The following is an 18,009-nucleotide window of genomic DNA, read 5'->3' as shown; positions in this document are numbered from 1 at the left end:
GCTATCCTGAGGCCCCCGCCATGGCCGGTTCCCTGTCTGGAAACTCCCTCTCTGTCCTGGCTTCTGCATCTTGCTGGGGCCTCTCTGCCTTGTCTCTGACCCCTCCCTAGGCACTCCTCACACGTTGGCACCCCGTGGTCTGCCTGTAGCCAGGTGCCCCTCGGCGGTGGGACTCACAAAGGCAGCGCTCCACAGTCCTCTATGCTGCGCACCTGCTCTCCCTTGGCGGCGTGGCTGTGCGGCGCTGCTTGTGTGGACAGCGTCCCATGCGTGAATGCTCCTGCATTCCCAGTGTTTTGCTATTGCAGATATCCCTGTGAATACCCCGTGTGTGTGTTTCCTGTTTGTAGAATCATTAACTCATAGATCTTAGTATATTTGACGTGTGTCAGTTCTTTGCAGATATTTATTATGATGGGCACATTTTAAAATTAGAAACAAAGTATGATTAAGGTGAACATTTCAAGTGAGTATTTTAAGATCGATAAATCCAGTCATCCTGAAATCGTTCGTTTCAGCCAGTGATGTGTGTTTTGTGGCTGGGTGTGAGTGACTGGTTGGGGATAATGGGATAGTGCTTCCCCATGAGAGACCCTGCCCCACTCACAGACACCCCAGATTGGTTTAGGTCCAGCCTGAGCGGGCCCACCCCATCCTATCAGATCGGGGGCACTCGTCCTCCACAGCCTGCATATCTGAGTTTCGTTTGTCCTTTCTAAGACCTAGAAGGAATCCTCCCTTTTCTGCAGTGATGTGTGTGTGACTCGCCTGGAAATGCGTCAGTAACTCCTGAGACATCAAACTCTTGCTGGTGTGAAGCATGGATCTGAGTCTCCATTTAAAAACAAACAAATGTCCAGCCACCAATCATACTGTAACTACTTATGTGTATTTATAAATATTTTTTATAATAACAGCAGGCTATGGGATATAAATTGGCTTGTAAAAAGATACTTATTTTTTAGATTCAAAGAATTTCTCTAGAGCAGGTAGAAAACATTTGGTGAGTTTCAGATGTAATGTTACCATTGAATATTTTATTTTTGTTGAAAGATGTAAAGTGTGAAAATAGACTATGATTCCTTCTCAGCTTTCTCTTAGTTTAAATTAGGTCTAATGTAGAGATAAGAATCGAGGCTAAAACAGTGAACACTGTGGCTCAGCTTTGTGAAATCTTGACAGTGTCACATCTGTGTCTGCTCTTTGTGAAGAGAACTCATCGAAGACACAGAGGTGGCCCCACGGCTCTCCCCGGTCCCTCCCACCCCACTGTCTGCACCCTAGTGTTTGGATTTCAGGGAGTGTGAGTTACTCTGAAACCATCACTGGGATGTAAAAGTAATGTACAGCGTTGTTTCTACGGCATGTTTCTGCAGTGCCGCTCTGCTCAGGCATGAGACCTGCATGTGCAGGTCTTCTCTGGTCCCAGGAGCCAAGTCAGGGGCAGCAGCAGGCAAGGACTTCAGTATTGGCACCTTGAAAATGCCTGTTTTCAACCATTTTAAGAAAATCTATGAGTGTCTGCACCCAGCCTGTTGAGCTCTCTGCTGGGGGAGGTTGTGCCTGCCCTGTGCTCAGAGCCCCATGTCCATCACACTGCCAGCCCCCTTGGGCAGCACCCCTAAAGTGCCACGGGGCCCAGGCCACCTGCCTTGTCTCGAGCAGGTTCCACTTGTGCTCTGCTCCGTGGCTGTTCCGGTGACAGGGCTTTGAGTGGTCTAGCCCAGTCTCGTTTTCCCCATCAGTCCTGTGAATTTAAGTGTGCGCATTTACAGACCATGCGTTTTTTCCAGAATGCATAGCATAGCAGTGTAGCAGCAATGACGACAGGTGAGATGTGCTGCTTTGAATACATTTACCTTGTTACTCATATGTGACTGTTAAAATAAATGTTCAAAAGCCAAATGAAAAATTGTCATGATTTTATAGTTGTGTCTCTTGTTAAAATTGGAAAACCACTAAGATAATTTTGTAAGTTTTTTTAAAACCATATATTGTCTCTGGAGCAAAGAGAATTAAGTTTCTTTACTAGGATGAAAAGGTATGAATTTAGGGGTTTTGTGATGAAGTAAAAATCAGATTTCAGTTTTCATTTGAATCAGATAAATTATGCAAATTGCTTTAAAATTGAGATCCATTTGTTCGTTGTATAAACAAAGCTGGAAGGATTAAAGAGAAGATGAGGTTTGGAGAAATATGTTTGATTGAATAATTCACCACCTTCCACTGTGTCTTGCAGTATGGTGTTTGGAAGGCAACTGGATATCCACTCAGGTGGGATAGATTTAGCTTTTCCACATCATGAAAATGAAATTGCACAGTGTGAGGTCTTTCATCAGTGCAAGCAATGGGGAAATTATTTTCTGCATTCTGGTAAGTAACGACTTTAAATTAATTTGTTCCATTTCAGTTCTGTCAATTCTATCTTTATTGGTGAAACAGCTATATTTGGAAATACATAGATCAGCTAATAATAGATCCAGAAACAGATCTATCTCAAATTATTTTTGAATTTTTGTCATTTGGACATGAACTTCCTTAGACCGAAATAATGAACATGCCTTTTTAGAACTGACCGGAATGTGGAAACTGTTTTACAAAGCTGTTCTATATACGTTTATTTCAAATAAAAGTATTGAGAAGGAATTTCAGATGGTATGATGTGATAACAATTATGAATATGCCATTTTTAAGCTAAAATATTGTCACCAGACGTATCTTCATCTTCTAATAACACTGCCTTCTATTTCATTACTCAAAAACATAACTGATTAACCCCAGCCATCTGTCCTCAGAAGCAGATACAACATTATGAAATAAGCTATACCTTAAGCGTAGCAATTTTGGAATTCGCTTTGATGCATGGGAACAGATTCTTATGTCCAAATTTTGATGGAGGTCACAGGGCCAGAATTAACCGGTTTTATTACCTTTTTGGAATGGGCAGCTCAGGTGCTTGAGACAAAGAAAGATAAATAGTGTTCGGGTAGTGGTTGGGTTGGGAGATGCAAACATCAACATCTAAAATACAGGAAGCTAACAAATATTTTTTAAGTCCTTGAATGAGGAAGTGAATGTGTCACAGTAAGGCAAGATTGAGTGCAGAGCTGCTGTCGTTTTGGGGTCTGCTGTAGGGTTCACTCGGGTTTCTTAATGGCAGTCAACAGGTGAGGCTGCTGGCCCCGAAGCGCACTTCCCAGTGTTCGCTTCACCCCAAGCTCACCCAGGAGGTTCCGCCCCGCCGCTGCAGTGTCTGCCTCTCACGGTGCCCCAGGTCCTGGAGTGAGCAGCTCCTTTCTGTGGTGCCTCCAGGTTGTCCAGTGGTAAAGTGGAAACAAAGCTGGCTGGATTGTCGTGTAGGGACTTGGGAACGGTTGTGTGGTATAACACATCACTTCCCTGGGAGGAACTCAACACCATGTTGTTTCTGTCAGCCATGTCTCATGCGTGGCGGCTTCCCTGAGCAGAAGGAAGCTCTGATGTTCTCACTCCATCTGCAGCCGGTGCTCTCGCGGCAGGGAGACGCTCACTGCCCAGCGATAGAGTATTTAAAATGTCGCTCCTGGGGAGCCCGGTGCTCATTTCCAGAGCCAGGTGCCCACACGACACTTGAGGCCACGTGGGAGGGAGTCTGTCTTCCTTAGGAGAAAACGTGCTCAGAGCCCCCATCGTGGGCCGGGGGGCTCAGGACCAGAGGGCACCCTGCACCTCCTGTCAGATTCGGAACAATTCATCGTCCTATGAACAGTCTGGGAAATCAGAGATGACCCTTCCACAGACACTCTGTTGTCTGTCGGCTGGTTCTGTTCAGTAGGTTACGTTTGTAACTAACACCGTGTAAGGCAGTGTGCCCTTTAGGGAACCAACAGGTGACCTGAGCCATGAAGACGCTTCAGCCTGTCAGTGAATAAGGGCTGGGGTCTTGTTCACCTTCACATGTGGGAATGGGAGAGGGTTTTTGGTTGCTGTTTTGTTTTATTTTTATTTTTTGTTTTTGTTTTTTGTTTTCGAGACAGGGTCTCACTCTGTCACCCAGGGTGGAGTGCAGTGGCATCATCACAGCTTACCACAACCTCGAACTCCTGGGCTTAAGCAATCCTTTTGCCTCAGCCTCCTGAGTGACTACAGGCGTGAGCCACCATGCCTGGCTAATTTTTTATTTTTTGTAGAGACAAGGTCTCACTATTACCCAGGCTGGTCTGAAACTCCTGGCCTCAAGCAATCCTCCCACCTCAGCCTCCCAAAGTGCTGGGATTACAGGTGTGAGCCACTGCACCCAGCCTCACCGCTGTTTTTTTTAATGCCTTTTGCTACTAAGACAATAGGAATCTTCTTCATACTAGTTTGACTCTATCCTGGAGAAACAGTAGTGTCTCCTTGCACACAGGACAGCTGACACTTTCTCCTACAGTAAATGGATGGAAGGTGGAGCTGAGGAGTCAGATGTGGTTGGTCTCAGTGTGTTTAGGCCACTGTGGCAAAATACCATAAACTGGGTTGCTTATAAACAACATGAATTTATTTCTCACAATTCTGGAGGCTGGGAAGTCCTACCTCAGAGCACCAGCAGATTCCTTTCTGATTCATAGACAGCACCTTCTCACTGTGTCCTCACGTGGTGGAAGGGGCAGGGGAGCTCTCTGGGGTCTCTTTTATAAGGACACTGATCCCAGTCATGCTGGCTGTACCCCCATGACCTAATCACCTCCAAATGCCCCGCTTCTAAATACCATCATCACCTTGGAGAGTAGGATTCCAACATAGGAATTTGGGAGGACATAAACATTCAAATAATAGCAAATATGTTTCATTTTTCAGATATTGTCAGTTTTTTTTAATTATAATCATGCTTAGTGAATATGACACACTATATAGAATTACATATTTGAGGTTATATTTTTTGCGGAAACCACATTTTAACCACAGTAGCACTCTTATATTTGAATTTGTGTCAGAAGAAGAATCTTCTGTTAGAAACAGAAAGGCCCTTCCCTTGGAAATAAGCCTTGTAAGAACACAATCCAGGCAGAATCCCAGGCTCAGATTTAGAATTCCCTAGATGGGTTTGGTTTTCTTCCTGTCTTTCACATACATCGCAGGGAGGAGGTGTAATACCAAGGTCTCGAAAAGTCCGTGAAAACACTGGAAACAGAAATTCTAATTAATCACACTCAGAGACCTGCAGGCTCAACTTTGTTGTTTTGAACAAGTTATTGCTGAGTGTGTGACTTGCCAAATGAGAGATTTGTTGTTCTTCAGGTATTCAGTCAAATTAGTATCTCTCAATTACAGGAAAAGGAAAAAATACGAAATATTGCTGTCAGCATCATAGTTTTCCATCTGGTCTTAGTTCAGAGTCAGCCAAGGCACCCGCATCGTCTGCCCCTCCGTGGGAGGCTGTGTCTTCCTGGAGGGCCGAGTGCAGGTGAAGATTTGGGGGCAGCCTTAGATCAGCACATACCTGGCCCTGCACATAGCATGGGATGCAGTTCCTGCCTGTTTCCTGGGGAGCCTCATGCCTGGAGGCTGCCCACGAGGGTCCAGGGGCCCCTAGAAGCAGCAGCTTTGCCTCCCCACTTCTTACTCTGCTGTGGGTTGCAGAGTCGCTTTCTTCTCTCCCATTTCAGAACGAATGCTTTTGTTTTTGTTTCAGGGCATTTGCACGTGAAAGGCAAAGAAGAAAAAATGTCCAAATCGTTAAAAAACTACATTACTATTAAGGTAATGTGCTTTTTGCATCTTGGGGGAGTTGCTGACAGCTTGCAGAACCTGTGCCCAAGGCTTCTGTGTCATGTGAGGACCTCACAGTAGCCTCCTGCATTCTCTTGGTTCTGGTTCTCCTGGTTCTCGGTCCAAGTGTCTGCCCCCTGCTGTTTCCTGCACCAGCTTTCCTGGTGGTTTCCCTTTCTCTCTCTGCTTTAGGACATTTGCACCTTCTTCGTCCGTCCGTTTTCCCTTTGTGACAGTTTCTCTCTCAAACAAATTCCTGCCAAATTCCTTCCCTCTCCGCACCAGCCTCCTCTTTGGTGTGGTTTTGGGTTGGTTTATTTGGCTTTTGCAGCTTGCCTTCAGTGGGCCCAGAGCTGCCTGGATTCTTAACCAGCCGGAGAAACGTCATCCTCCTGCGGTGGTTTCCCTGGGGAATGTGTATTTCCGTATGAATGGAAAACAAGCACTAACAGAACACTTTTTAAAGTTTGATTGATATCTTCCTTATCTTTGGGCCTATCTTTAAAGACAAATTTAATTTTAATTGCAAAATAGGTTGACGGATACAGTTTCTAGACCTAAATGGCAAACCACTAAAAGCTGTCCCCATCTGATCTACCATAAAAGAAGGCTGCTCCTCTCACAAAGCAGTTTTTACATACTTTTCTTAAAGAGAATTTTTCAATTTTATACTAGAAAAATTTCCAAACATACACAAAAGTTAAAAGAAACATTCATTTACCACTACATAGATTCAATAGTTGTTATTATTTTGCTTTATTTGCTGTGTAGTAGAGAAAAGAAAGCTTTTTCCTCTACCCATATTAGATTCTCTAGCTGGAGCCCTGTAAGTTAAACTAGTAAAAGACAGATGAGCAGGAGAAAAATAGAAATTTATTCACGTGTGCATTGCACGTGTATACGTGGGGTATGCAGCAGTGAGTAACTCCGGCTCATCTGGGCATACTTCACTTGAGTGCACTTCGCAGATATTGTGGGGTTTTTACAAATCGAACCTTTGCATTAACCCTGCGTCAAGCAAGTCTGTAGATGCATTTTGCCAACAGCATGTGCTCACTTTGTGTCTCTGTCACATTTGGATAATTCTTGCAATATTTCAAACCTTTTCATTGTTGTATCTGTCATGGTGATCTGTGAGCAGCGATCTTTGATGTTACTATCGTAATTGTCTTGTGGAACCATGAACCATGCCCATGCAAGACGGTGAACTTAATGTTGTATGTGTTCTCACTGCTGCACCAACTGGCCATTCCCCGGTCTCCCTCCCTCTCCTTGGGCCTCCCTATTCCCTGAGACACAACAGTGTTGAAATTAGGCCAGTTAATAACCCTGCAAATGGCCTCTGAGTGTTCAAGTAAAAGAAAGAGCGAGTGTCTCTCACTTTAAATCAAAAGCTAGAAATGATTAAGCTTAGTGAGGAAGGCATGTTGAAAGCCAAGATAGTTCGAAAGCCAGCCCCTTGCACCAAACAGTTAGCCAAGTTGTGAATGCACAGAAAAGTTTTTGAAGGAGATTAAAAGTGCTACTCCAGTGAACACATGAATGATTGGAAAACCTTATTGCTGATATGGAGAAAATTTGAGTGGTCCGGATAGAAGATCAAACCAGCCACAACGTTCCCTGAAGTCAAAGCCTAATCCAAAGCAAGGACCTTAACTTTCTTCAATACTATGAAGGCAAAGAGAAGTGAGGAAGCTGCAGAAGAAAAGTTGGAAGCTAGCAGAGGTTGGTTCATGAGGTTTAAGGAAAGAAGCTATCTCCATGACATAAAAGCACAAGGTTAAACAGCAAAGTGCTGATGTAGAAGCTGCAGCAAGTGATCTAGAAGATCATTGATGAAGGTGGCTACCCTAAGCAACAGATCTTCAAAGTAGAGGAACTAACCTTCTATTGGATGAAGATGCCGTATAGGACTTTTATAGCTAGAGGAAAAATCAGTGCCTGGCTTCAAAGGATGGTCTGACTCTTTTGTTAGGAGCTAATGCAGCTGGCGACGTTAAGTTGAAGCAGTGCTCATTTACCTTTCCAAAAATCCTGGCCGGGCGCGGTGGCTCATGCCTGTAATCCTAGCACTCTGGGAGGCCGAGGCGGGTGGATTGTTTGAGCTCAGGAGTTCAAAACCAGCCTGAGCAAGAACGAGACCCCGTCTCTACTAAAAATAGAAAGAAATTAATCAGACAACTAAAAATATATAGAAAAAATTAGCCGGGCATGGTGGCGCATGCCTGTAGTCCCAGCTACTCCGGAGGCTGAGGCAGGACGATTGCTTGAGCCCAGGAGTTTGAGGTTGCTGTGAGCTAGGCTGACGCCACAGCACTCTAGCCCAGGCAAAAGAGTGAGACTCTGTCTCAAAAAAAAAAAAAAAAAAAAATCCTAGGTGCAGGGAGTTAACTACTCTCCCAGCAAAAAATTGGGTCCCTTAGGTAGAGGTCATCGCAAAGGATAAGAAAATAATAGAAAATGGAAAATAATAGAAATAAAAGAATACACAAAGATGAAGGTATAGTTTTATAGATTTATAAAGATAAAAGGCAAAGCAGGGGTACTCAGGGGTTCTTATGAATATATCCGTGAATTGTAAGCCCACGAGTGAAGTTTTATATGGGTATTTATAGGTACAGTGATCAGTTCCCAGGGGTAACAGATTTACATAATAACAGGTAGTCCGTTTTAGGTTTAAAGTATTTCAAAAGGCTTCTATGGATCCCTTAATTAACTCTGGTTACAAAATCTTTCAAGGACACACTTCTAAGTTCTAAGATAAAGCTATCACTTAACAGAAGGGTTAAACAGAGATATAGTGGCTCCATATTTCTTTATCTAGTAATTGCAAATGGAGACAGGTAGTCAAAAGTCAAGCAGGAACTGTCCCTTGGGCTAATTGTTTTTAGCCGCAGGTATCTGTCTCAGGGGCGGACAGTCTTTGATCAGCTCTCATCCATGCAGACCTTGCTTTGTCCTTCAAAGCAGGCGAGAACCACGGGTTTGAGACAGCAGAGTCACCTTGGAAAGCAGCTGCTAATGACCTTTGAGATGCCCTCCTGAGGTGGAGCAACTTTTGATATGCAAACTAACACATTCACATATTCCTTCAGGGCAAAGCTCTGCAAAACTCCTAAGACCATTTCTGTCTCTAATATAGTAATATTAATTTATGGAGCAACACTAAGGCCCTTAAGAGTTATGCTAAATCTATCTGCCTGTTGTTCTATAAATGGAACAACAAAGCCTGGATGACAGCACATCTGTTGTTTACATAGTTTACTAAATATTTTAAAGCTACTGTTGAGACCTCCTGAGAAAAAAAGACTCCTTTCAAACTGTTGCTGCTCGTTGACAATGCACCTCGTCACCCAAGAACTCTGATGGAGACGTACCAGGAGATTAACGCTGTTTTCATGCCTGCCAACACAACATCATTCTGTAGCCCATGGATCGAGGAGTCATTTCTACTTTCAAGTCCTCTTATTTAAGAAATACTTTCAGGCTGGGCTTGATGACTCATGCCTGTAATCCTAGCACTTTGGGAGGCCAAGATGGGAGGATCGCTTGAGCCCAGGAGTTCAAGACCAGCCTGGAAACTTTCAGCAGGAATACCTCATAGGTGATGCTGTTGACTTACACCATGTTCCTCTGGGGCCAGGTCGTGTTGTCTTATGAGTCATGATGGTAAGTTTGACCTTTGGTTGAGGGATGACCACTAGATCCCTCTCTTGTAGTTTTATGTCCTTCTCGTGATACTGAGACTCTGAGAGGCGGCATGCCATGTGATAGCTTATTCCCAACAACCACCCCACCCCCTGTGGTTTTAGAGGCTTCACCTTCATCATGGATTTCATCGGTTGTTGGAAAAAGTTGTGGTTGTCTCATCCTGTTACTTTCTTGACATTTGGTAGTTGGCATTATTCTTTAAAGCAAAGGGTTTTGTCTCTGTCTCAGTATCACTATACTATCATTCAGTCATTATCTTTCTGGTGTTAAAATCATCCCGGATTGAGCCAGGGAGGGCTCTTCCAGCTGGCTGCTGCGTCCTGTGGACGTGGCTCTCTTAGTCTCTGGTGCACCATCTTCCTGCCTCTGCTCACCTATCGCTTTCCTACCCACACCTGCCACGTCTCCAGGCAGCCTCACTGCCTTTGAGGGGAAATGGGATTCTGAAGCCAAGATTTCGGCACTCAGTATGTTGATTGCTGCTGGAGTGACGTTATTTCTAGGCCTTTTCAGGGGACAGAGTTGGGGGAAGAAGACAAACATAAACATACAAAATAGATGTTTTATGTGATATATCCAAATAAAATTTAATATCACATGACTCTTTTAAAGCTCTTTTCCTCTCTTTTACTAAAAATCTTGTTTTCGTATAACGGCATATCAACACTTTGTTTCACCTTAAAATACACACAAGATTAGTTTAAAAAGTTAATACCAGTATTACTATTAACATAAAGCTATTGAGCAAAGTTTAAGATTTCTTTGCATTTCTTTTAAAAATATGGCTTTGTTGAAATATAATTCACATACCATATAATTCCCTTTAGGTCGTACTGTTCAGTGGTTTGTAGCATGTTTGTAGTTGTGCAGCCATCGCTACTGAGAACATGGTCATCACTCCAAAGAGCAACACCACACCCATCAGCAGTCACTTCTCCCTCCCCGTTCCTCCCAGCCCCTGACACCACTCATCTGCTTTCTGTTTCTATGGATTTGCCTGTTCTGGACTCGTATTTCTTTTTCTTAGACTGCATCCCATAAGGTGGTGTGGTCAGTACTCGCAGTCAGAATGTAACAATTTCTCTGGGTGGTTCTGTTTCCCCTTCATCACATGGGAGGTTCATTTGTTCAGTTTGTTTCTGATCTGACAATATCTCTTCCCTCTTTCAATTTACTTTTATTTTTCAAATCTGTAAAACATTTGCAGGGTTCGGTGTCAGCACTCTAAAGTGTGGAGAAGGCTGGCCTGCACCCCACTGCACCCGTCCTTGTCAGTAACCGCTGTGTTTTACTGGTTTCTGGGTGTATCCTTCCAGGAGGGTGTAATATAAAATAAGCCAGTATGTATATAATTCCTTATTTCTTTGCTTTCTGATCATGAAGGGTATAGTGTGTATACTGCCTTGAATTACGGCCATAATTCAAGTAAGGTTTTAATCCAATTATAGAGATAATGTATTTTATTGTGGAAAGTTTGGAAAACACAGATAAGACAAAGAAGTATATGATAGAAAAATTCAAAGTTACAAAATGTGGAAAGAACATTTCCTGCCCGACCACATCCCCCTGTTGCCAGCTCCTTAAGAGTCAGAGTGTGTGTGTGTGTGTGTGTGTGTGTGTGTGTGTGTGTGTGTGTGTTTATTTCTCTCTTCTCTATGAATGTATTTCTGACTTTTTTCTTTGCACACAACGGTAGCATTGTTTTGTACTTGCTTTACTCACTTAATGAATCTTTTGGATTAGTCGATTTTCTACCAGATGGAGTTTCATTCCAAGCTAAGTAGTCCATTGTGTGGGTGTACCTTGATTAATTTAAATAATCTCCTATTAATGGCCATTTAAATTATATCAAGTTTTCTACTAGGGTATGTGCATTTTAAATTTTCGTAGATATTGCCAAGTCTGCGTTATTTGTAATGACCACTTCGTGGCTCGTGGTAGTGATTTATTTCCCTGTTGTTGGACTTGTATATGAGACTGCATTCTGTAGTCCACAATGGTGTGATGAATGTCTTCCGGCTAAGTATCTAGTGATTAGTAACTCAGGATAAATGTCTTGAGGTGGAACTCTACATGAGTGGATATGCCCACATTCAGGGTGATCTGGATATAGCCTCTGGGAACTGAGCAGTAAGTGTCACTTACATTCCCACTGGCAGTAGGTGAAAATGTCTGTTTCCCAGGTCTCTTCCAGCATCAAATTAGAAGTGTAATCAGGTTAATGTTTTTCTTGTTAATTAGGTGAAGAATGGCAACCAGATTTTAAATTTCCATTTCTTTGTTTATTAGCTGTGTTGAATTCATCTTCGTGTATCTATTGGCTAGTTTTATTTTGTGTTCTTGGCTAGACTACAAGTACCCTTGGCTCATAGTTCTTTGGGGATGTTAGGCTGTTGGCCCACATTCAATTTCCTGGTTTTCCCACTAGTCCTCATTGTTTTGGAGAGCACTAAAGGTTTCATAATAGTCTGCATGAAAACTCCTAATTCTTTCTACTTAATGGAGGCCGGAGTGAGTCAGTGTGGAAAGATCTCAACCTCTGGGGTTTATATGAGGGTTCAAAGCCTGACCTCTAGTTGCCGAACCTCTCCAAGCACATGAGGATGGGAGGCTCCTGGAGCCTGCCCCTGCCCGGTGCTCCCGGGGTGGGTTCCAGTGTCAGAGGGAGCAGCGACCACCAGCCTGTCCGCTCTGCTGGCTCCCTGCGAGCGTGCACCCGTCACCTGTGAGCTCACGGTGGCTCAGAGCACTTGCTGTCATCACCACCTGGTGCCCTCCGGGGAACGGGCCTCTGGCCAGAGTGCCCAGGAGATCGCTTACCTCCGAGACACTTCCAGCACAAACTTACACCAGCATCGTCACATTTCACCTCTCAGGTAGCTGTGGCCAGGTTGTGGGGTGGAACCAGAGTAGGACGGAAACTTAGTGATATTAGAGCAGGAACACGTTAAAAAATTAATGTCCGTGAACACTCACGATATTTGGGACCTTTTCACATCAGTACCAGAATATTACAAAATTAAGAAGTTATGCTTCCCCTTCTTTGTGTGTCATTATTAGGAAACAGTCCATAGAAACTGAATGCTACAGAAAGATTAGAGTCCAGATTTGAACTGCTACTATAACTCTATGGCAGTGCCTTCCCTGTCCCCCGTCCCCCCCATAGTGGGGCACATAAGCACTCTTTAGTGTTGCTGGGGTTTCAGAGAACTGTTAACTTAGATGTGTGAACACACAGTGAGGCTAATCACCCTTTAATATAAAGCCATCTAGAATCCTTTTCCCCAATTCTAAAAGGAAGAGAGATTTCTTGTAAAAAAAACTAGAGAACTTCATCAGAGATAAAATATACCTAATATCACAGTGTAATGAATTGTAGCAAATATGAGCAGAAAGTCAATAGAGTAGGCAATGGTACCTAACTCAGAGGAAGTACAAACACCTGGAGAAGGGATGCGCGGTGTTGGTTTCTGTGGATGGATGGTCAGGCGAGCTCCAGGCAGTGGGAGAGGAACTGTAGACAGCAGCAGGTCACAGACAGGGATGAGAGCTTCTGCTTCTGTGGAAAACAATTCCCTATCTGGCAACAATGTATACAAAGCAAAACAACAGTTTAAAAGTACAACTCACCTAATGGCAGGGGAGTTGGGGAATAGGTCTGCTGATACATTGTTTCCCCCGGCAAAGCAAAATGAACTGCAGCGTAAACCAACATGTAATGAGCTGTACAGCAGTTTATGGTCTATGCTTTGGAGAATGAATAACAAGGAAATAATTCAAAAGTAAGAGGGAAAGTTAGAAGAAGGTGGGTAGCAAGGGCCTCTTCATGCCTGATAGAGCCACCCATGCACAATCCGTTCTCAGCTGTGCCGCCTGTTTACCCAGCAGACCAGAGCCCCTCCCAGACCCGGTACAGCAAGACAATTGCAGCTAGAAGACACAGCTCGTGCACTTGGAGAAGCACTGTTCAAAACAGCTAAAACTGGGCAGTACTCAAGTACCACAGAGGGTAAATACCGCAAACCAAGACACAGGGACTCAGTCATGGAGACAAACCAGAATTTGGAGGCTGAGTGCAGCCTGTGATGTTCAGTGGTTTGGTTTTCAGTTCTCTAAGCCTCGTTTTTTTGTCTCCACAATAGGACAAATAATAATTACGGTCTGTCACATGTGAGCATTCTGTAAATGATAAAGCCTTACGTAACAATGTCAGCTGCTCACCTGGTTGTTCTGTCTGGCGTATTGACTTGGGGCGCTGCCCTGCGTCCACAGTGGCGCGTTGTTCTACACCAGCGCGTGGAGATTTCAGGAGGAAGCACCTTGCACTGAAGGCAGCAGGGCCTGGCTGCCTGTGCGTTAACGAGAACCGCAGCACTTGGCACGAGTGAGGGAATTCAGGGGAGATAATATTCCTTTTTTCACGGTTTGGAACGAAGTACACAGGAGATGCACAGATTTAAACTGAAATTTCAACGTTATTACTGATTAAGGTCAGATCGGACAGAGGTTCATACACACACGCACTGTGACCCCCTTCCCTGGACCCCTTTGGCATCCTGGTGAAGTTTGTGGACCTCCCTTATAATTTAATGTTTTTAAATATATAAAATGGAAATACACAGGATTACAGAGGGCATTGATGGTATTGAGATAGAGGAATGTGTGTTCTTCCTTACTGAACACAATGAGCTGCAGGTGTGGTTGAGTAATTAGCAGGCATAGGTGGTACCTGCAATATGAACACATCTCTGACCGTTGTGGCGACAGAGTACCAGGCTGTGGTCATCCTGTGGTTTGTTGCTCACAATGGATCATTGAAGGGAATGCCACGTTTCAGTGAGAGGTTAGTGGGTATAAGAGTGTAACTATTTAACCATCCAAGTTCATACACCTCCTCTCCCCGCTCCCCTCCGGAAGTCTCTCCTTGGGCCCCTCCGTGGACCCAGGTTGAACACCTGGATTAGGGGGTTGGCCCAGCAGCTTCCTAATTAATGCCACCCCTGAGCAAGGAATGACCTCCCCACACACGCACGCACACACGCACGCATACACACACACACACACACACACACACACTGCGACAGGCACAGGCAGACAAGGGGGTGGAATGAGGGCCGGAGGAGGAGTGCCCACCTGGTGGGAGGCAGCCCAGGCCCCTCCGCCCTCTGGAGCAGATCAGCAGTCTCCTTCCTGTCCCTACTCAGCAATGCCAGCACCGTCCTCCCGGGCAGGAGAGGGGAGGCTGCCCTGGTTCTGCCGGGGAGGCCCCGCTGCAGCCCTGGGATGGGACAGGCCGCTCTTCAGCTTAGTTCGCTTTGCTCTCAGTACGGCCGCAGAGCAGCATTTTATAACTATAGGGCCCGTGTGTCCTGAGCCAGCCTCGGGCCTCAGCCGCCAGACTGCTTCCTGCTCGCCCTCCTTGGATGTGTCTTGTGCCAGCAGCCCATCACCTGCTGTGGGATAAGCCTGGTGAGGACGAGGGGTGTCTGAGCCCCAGGGAGGGGTGCAGACCACGGCTTAGCGGCAGCCTGGTGCTGTGGGCTCATGTCACCACACATCAGACCAGGGATGAGAGCAGCCAGGCTTGTCCAAGGGGACGGGGTCGCTGCTCTCTCCTGTGAGGGCCTCGGCAGCTTCCTGAGAGAGGAGAGGCACTGGGGACAGGTAGCCGTGGCTGCCTTCTGAGGTGTTGGCCAGAGAGAAGGCTCTCGTCTGGCTGCCTGTGGAGGTGACCTGCCACTCGCGGCCCTGTCCTCCCAGCACATCCGCCCAGGGCAGAGGGTGAAGAGGGGCTCTCGCTTTCTTTCTTGGGACCGCCTTTGGAGCCCGTAGTGAGGGGAGCCCTTTTCTCCTCCCCTCACCGAGTCTCTTCTTAAAGTGACCGCCAGGACCGGCACTGGCTGCGGGCAGGTTTCGTTGCCTGTTGTGTGGGTTTAGCAGGCGCCTCTGAAGTGCTCTCTGGAGTTTTCTGTGTTGTGCTCCCGAATGTAGAAATTTCCACTTCTTTGTGCACAGACGTTTTATAAATTATCCATAGGACGATACTGGTTGGGTTATCAGTTTTCCTAATGTTTAATCAGAGGCAGGAGACAACTTAGCGTGTACGTTGACCTCAGTGCTTGCGAGAGCTGCGCCGCCACGTGGGACGAGCAGGGCTTTGCGTCTCATCCCGCGCTGACTGGGCTTGGAGGTCAGCTGGGCTATCCGTGCTTTCTCCTGCACGGTTCCCCCAACCTGCCTCCTCCCGTGTCCCCTCCGCACCAGGCACGGTCTGAGTGGTGGGCTGGCCACCTGGGGGCACCTGGCTGTGTCCCTGTCTTCCATCTGTGCCATCATGAAAGTCCCCAAGGCTGACAACAGAACAGGTTTCTCTTTGGGCCTGCTCAGAGCAGGAGTTTCAGGCTTTCTCCTCTTGCTGTTTCCCCTCAATGCTGAGCTTGAACATAGACAATTCAGTGGGGAAATTGCCAGGAGAAAGAGTGGTAACTGTGAGAGACAAAATAAGCCTTTTCCTTAAAATTCCTGATTTCTTGATATGTACAGATTAGCTCACATAATCGTAGTAAATAATATAATCTCTGAGTGATACAAAATGTAGGAAAAAAGCATTATAACCGTGCTTATTTCTCCCTTTATTAGGACTTTCTGAAGACGTTTTCCCCCGACGTCTTCCGGCTCTTCTGCATGCGCAGCAGCTACAGGTCAGGTGAGCCAGACACCGTCGCCCTCTGGGTCTGACGACCACAGCGTTCACCCATTTACAGCCTGGAAATAATCATTCCAGCGGTGTTTGGGGATAGCAAGATATGGGCCGCAGAGTAAATGCGACCCCATGAGCGTGGGTTCTGCAGTGAGCCCAGAGGGTGCGTTGTCAGGCCCGGCTCAGCCAGGAGGTCTGGAGCTCGTCTCCTAGAGGACGTGGTTCCCGCGTCAAGCTGAGTCCTGTCCAGCGCTCCCTCCCTGTGGGGTCTGACAAGCCGTTGGCCCTGCAGCATCTTGGCGTTTGCGTGGTGAACTGTGAGGATGACACCGGTCAACCTCACATGGTGCCTGAAACACAGAAGCCCTCGGTGTGGGGCCACCCCACCTGTCCACCCAGGGGCCCCACCTGCTCCTGTGGTTTGCAGGGGACGGGGCCCTGGAGGAGTGATGCTGGTCGCTGCAGTGCTGCCTGCTGCCCTGGGCTGGACTCCTGGGAAACCATCGTGTCCCTTGGAGGACGGCAGGCACAGCCCTGACTAGACCACCTGACTGGCAATAAGCCTTCCAGGGTCTGACTAGCTCTGTTGGAGGAGCGGGGCCCGTGTCTCTGGGGACAGGCTGGGCAGTGAGGGGCGCAGGGGAGGCATGCACAGCCTGGGCCCTCAGGTGCTGTCTAGCTGCACACCTGCACTAGGAAGGCAGTGGCCAGGGCTGAGGGGGACCGTGGTGGCACCTCTGTCGATGGGAGCTGCACGGAGTTCCCTTTACAGTGCAGGCGGCCGGCTTCCTCTCACTCTCACTGAAGTGTAAAAGCTGGGTCGATCATGAGGAAACAGTGGAGCTACAGTACTAGTCAGTCCTTGAATTGGGTGGTGGCATCAGCAGCGGGCTGGCAGTCCGAGTGCCCCACGGGGGCTCCTGTACAGCGCCACCCCCCTTCCTGCCAGGCTGCCCCATGGCACTGCCCTCTGCACTCACACCAAGTGCGGCAGTTTCCTCTGGGCCCTCCGTCCCCACAGCGCCTGTTGAACCTCCTGTCCTGGCTGGGGCCGCGTGCCCCACTGAGGTCAGCAGCGTCTGAGTTCTGTCTCTCCGGCCTCCTCGTGCCCCACTGCTCCACTGGTGCCTGTGTCCATGTCCTGTGCTGCTGTCAGATTGCCTCCCTCCGTCCCCCTCTCGTCCCTCGTCTGCACCGCCCTTGCTCCCCCTGGTCACATCCCGTAGTGCATGAAGAGATGGGGTGGGGGCATGCAGAACACAGTTGATTCTCAGCTCACCCATGGGGCGAATGTGCCCCAACAACATACTGTATGGCATGCACGGAGCTCTTGGCTGTTTGGGTTCCTTGGGCTCCTTTCCCAGGAGGCCCCTCTCCCCTTCCTGTGCAGAGTCTCACCCAGCCATTGGCCAAGCACAAGCTCCCCTGCTCCAGCTGAGGCGCCCAGATGTCTGCATGCTTTGGCTACCTGCAAGGTCACACAATTAACACACAGATGCACACATACACAAACATGCTCACAGTGACATGCACATGCCACACACAATTAACATGCAGATACCACACACACTCACAATTAACACGCAGATGTGCGCACACAGATGCACTCGTAGTTGACACACAGCCGTGCACACATTGAGACACACACAATTTCTGTTCCCTGAATTACTTCAGCGCTTAGTCATTTGCCATTTGGCGTTTCCTGCCAGTCTTGCTGGGACACTTAGGGTGAGCAGGTCGTGACCTCCCGGCTGAGCAGGCTTTGGAGCCTGGATCGTGCCTCTTACTCCCCCTCTCAAGCTGAGCACTGCAGCCTGCACGGCAGCTCCCTTCACGTGTGTGCTGACTGGTTACCGTTTCTTAGTCGA

General features: G+C 46.9%; 1 protein-coding gene across 3 annotated transcripts in view; it reads left to right on the top strand.

The window, feature by feature from the left end:
• Positions 1–18,009, top strand: part of CARS2 (cysteinyl-tRNA synthetase 2, mitochondrial (putative)) — a 59,473-nt gene that overhangs the window by 31,105 nt on the left and 10,359 nt on the right. For all 3 annotated transcript variants that reach the window (XM_012637943.1, XM_012637942.1, XM_012637944.1), the window contains 3 exons: positions 2,240–2,373; positions 5,654–5,721; positions 16,081–16,147. In XM_012637943.1, the coding sequence (XP_012493397.1) occupies positions 2,240–2,373; positions 5,654–5,721; positions 16,081–16,147 (269 nt within the window). The remainder of the gene's footprint in view (positions 1–2,239; positions 2,374–5,653; positions 5,722–16,080; positions 16,148–18,009) is intronic.

This window comes from Propithecus coquereli, unplaced genomic scaffold (assembly GCF_000956105.1).
Source record: "Propithecus coquereli isolate 6110/MARCELLA unplaced genomic scaffold, Pcoq_1.0 Scaffold125, whole genome shotgun sequence".
NCBI lineage: Eukaryota > Metazoa > Chordata > Mammalia > Primates > Indriidae > Propithecus > Propithecus coquereli.
The sequence above is the reverse complement of the archived record's forward strand: the minus strand, read 5'-3'. Positions and strand labels throughout refer to the sequence as shown.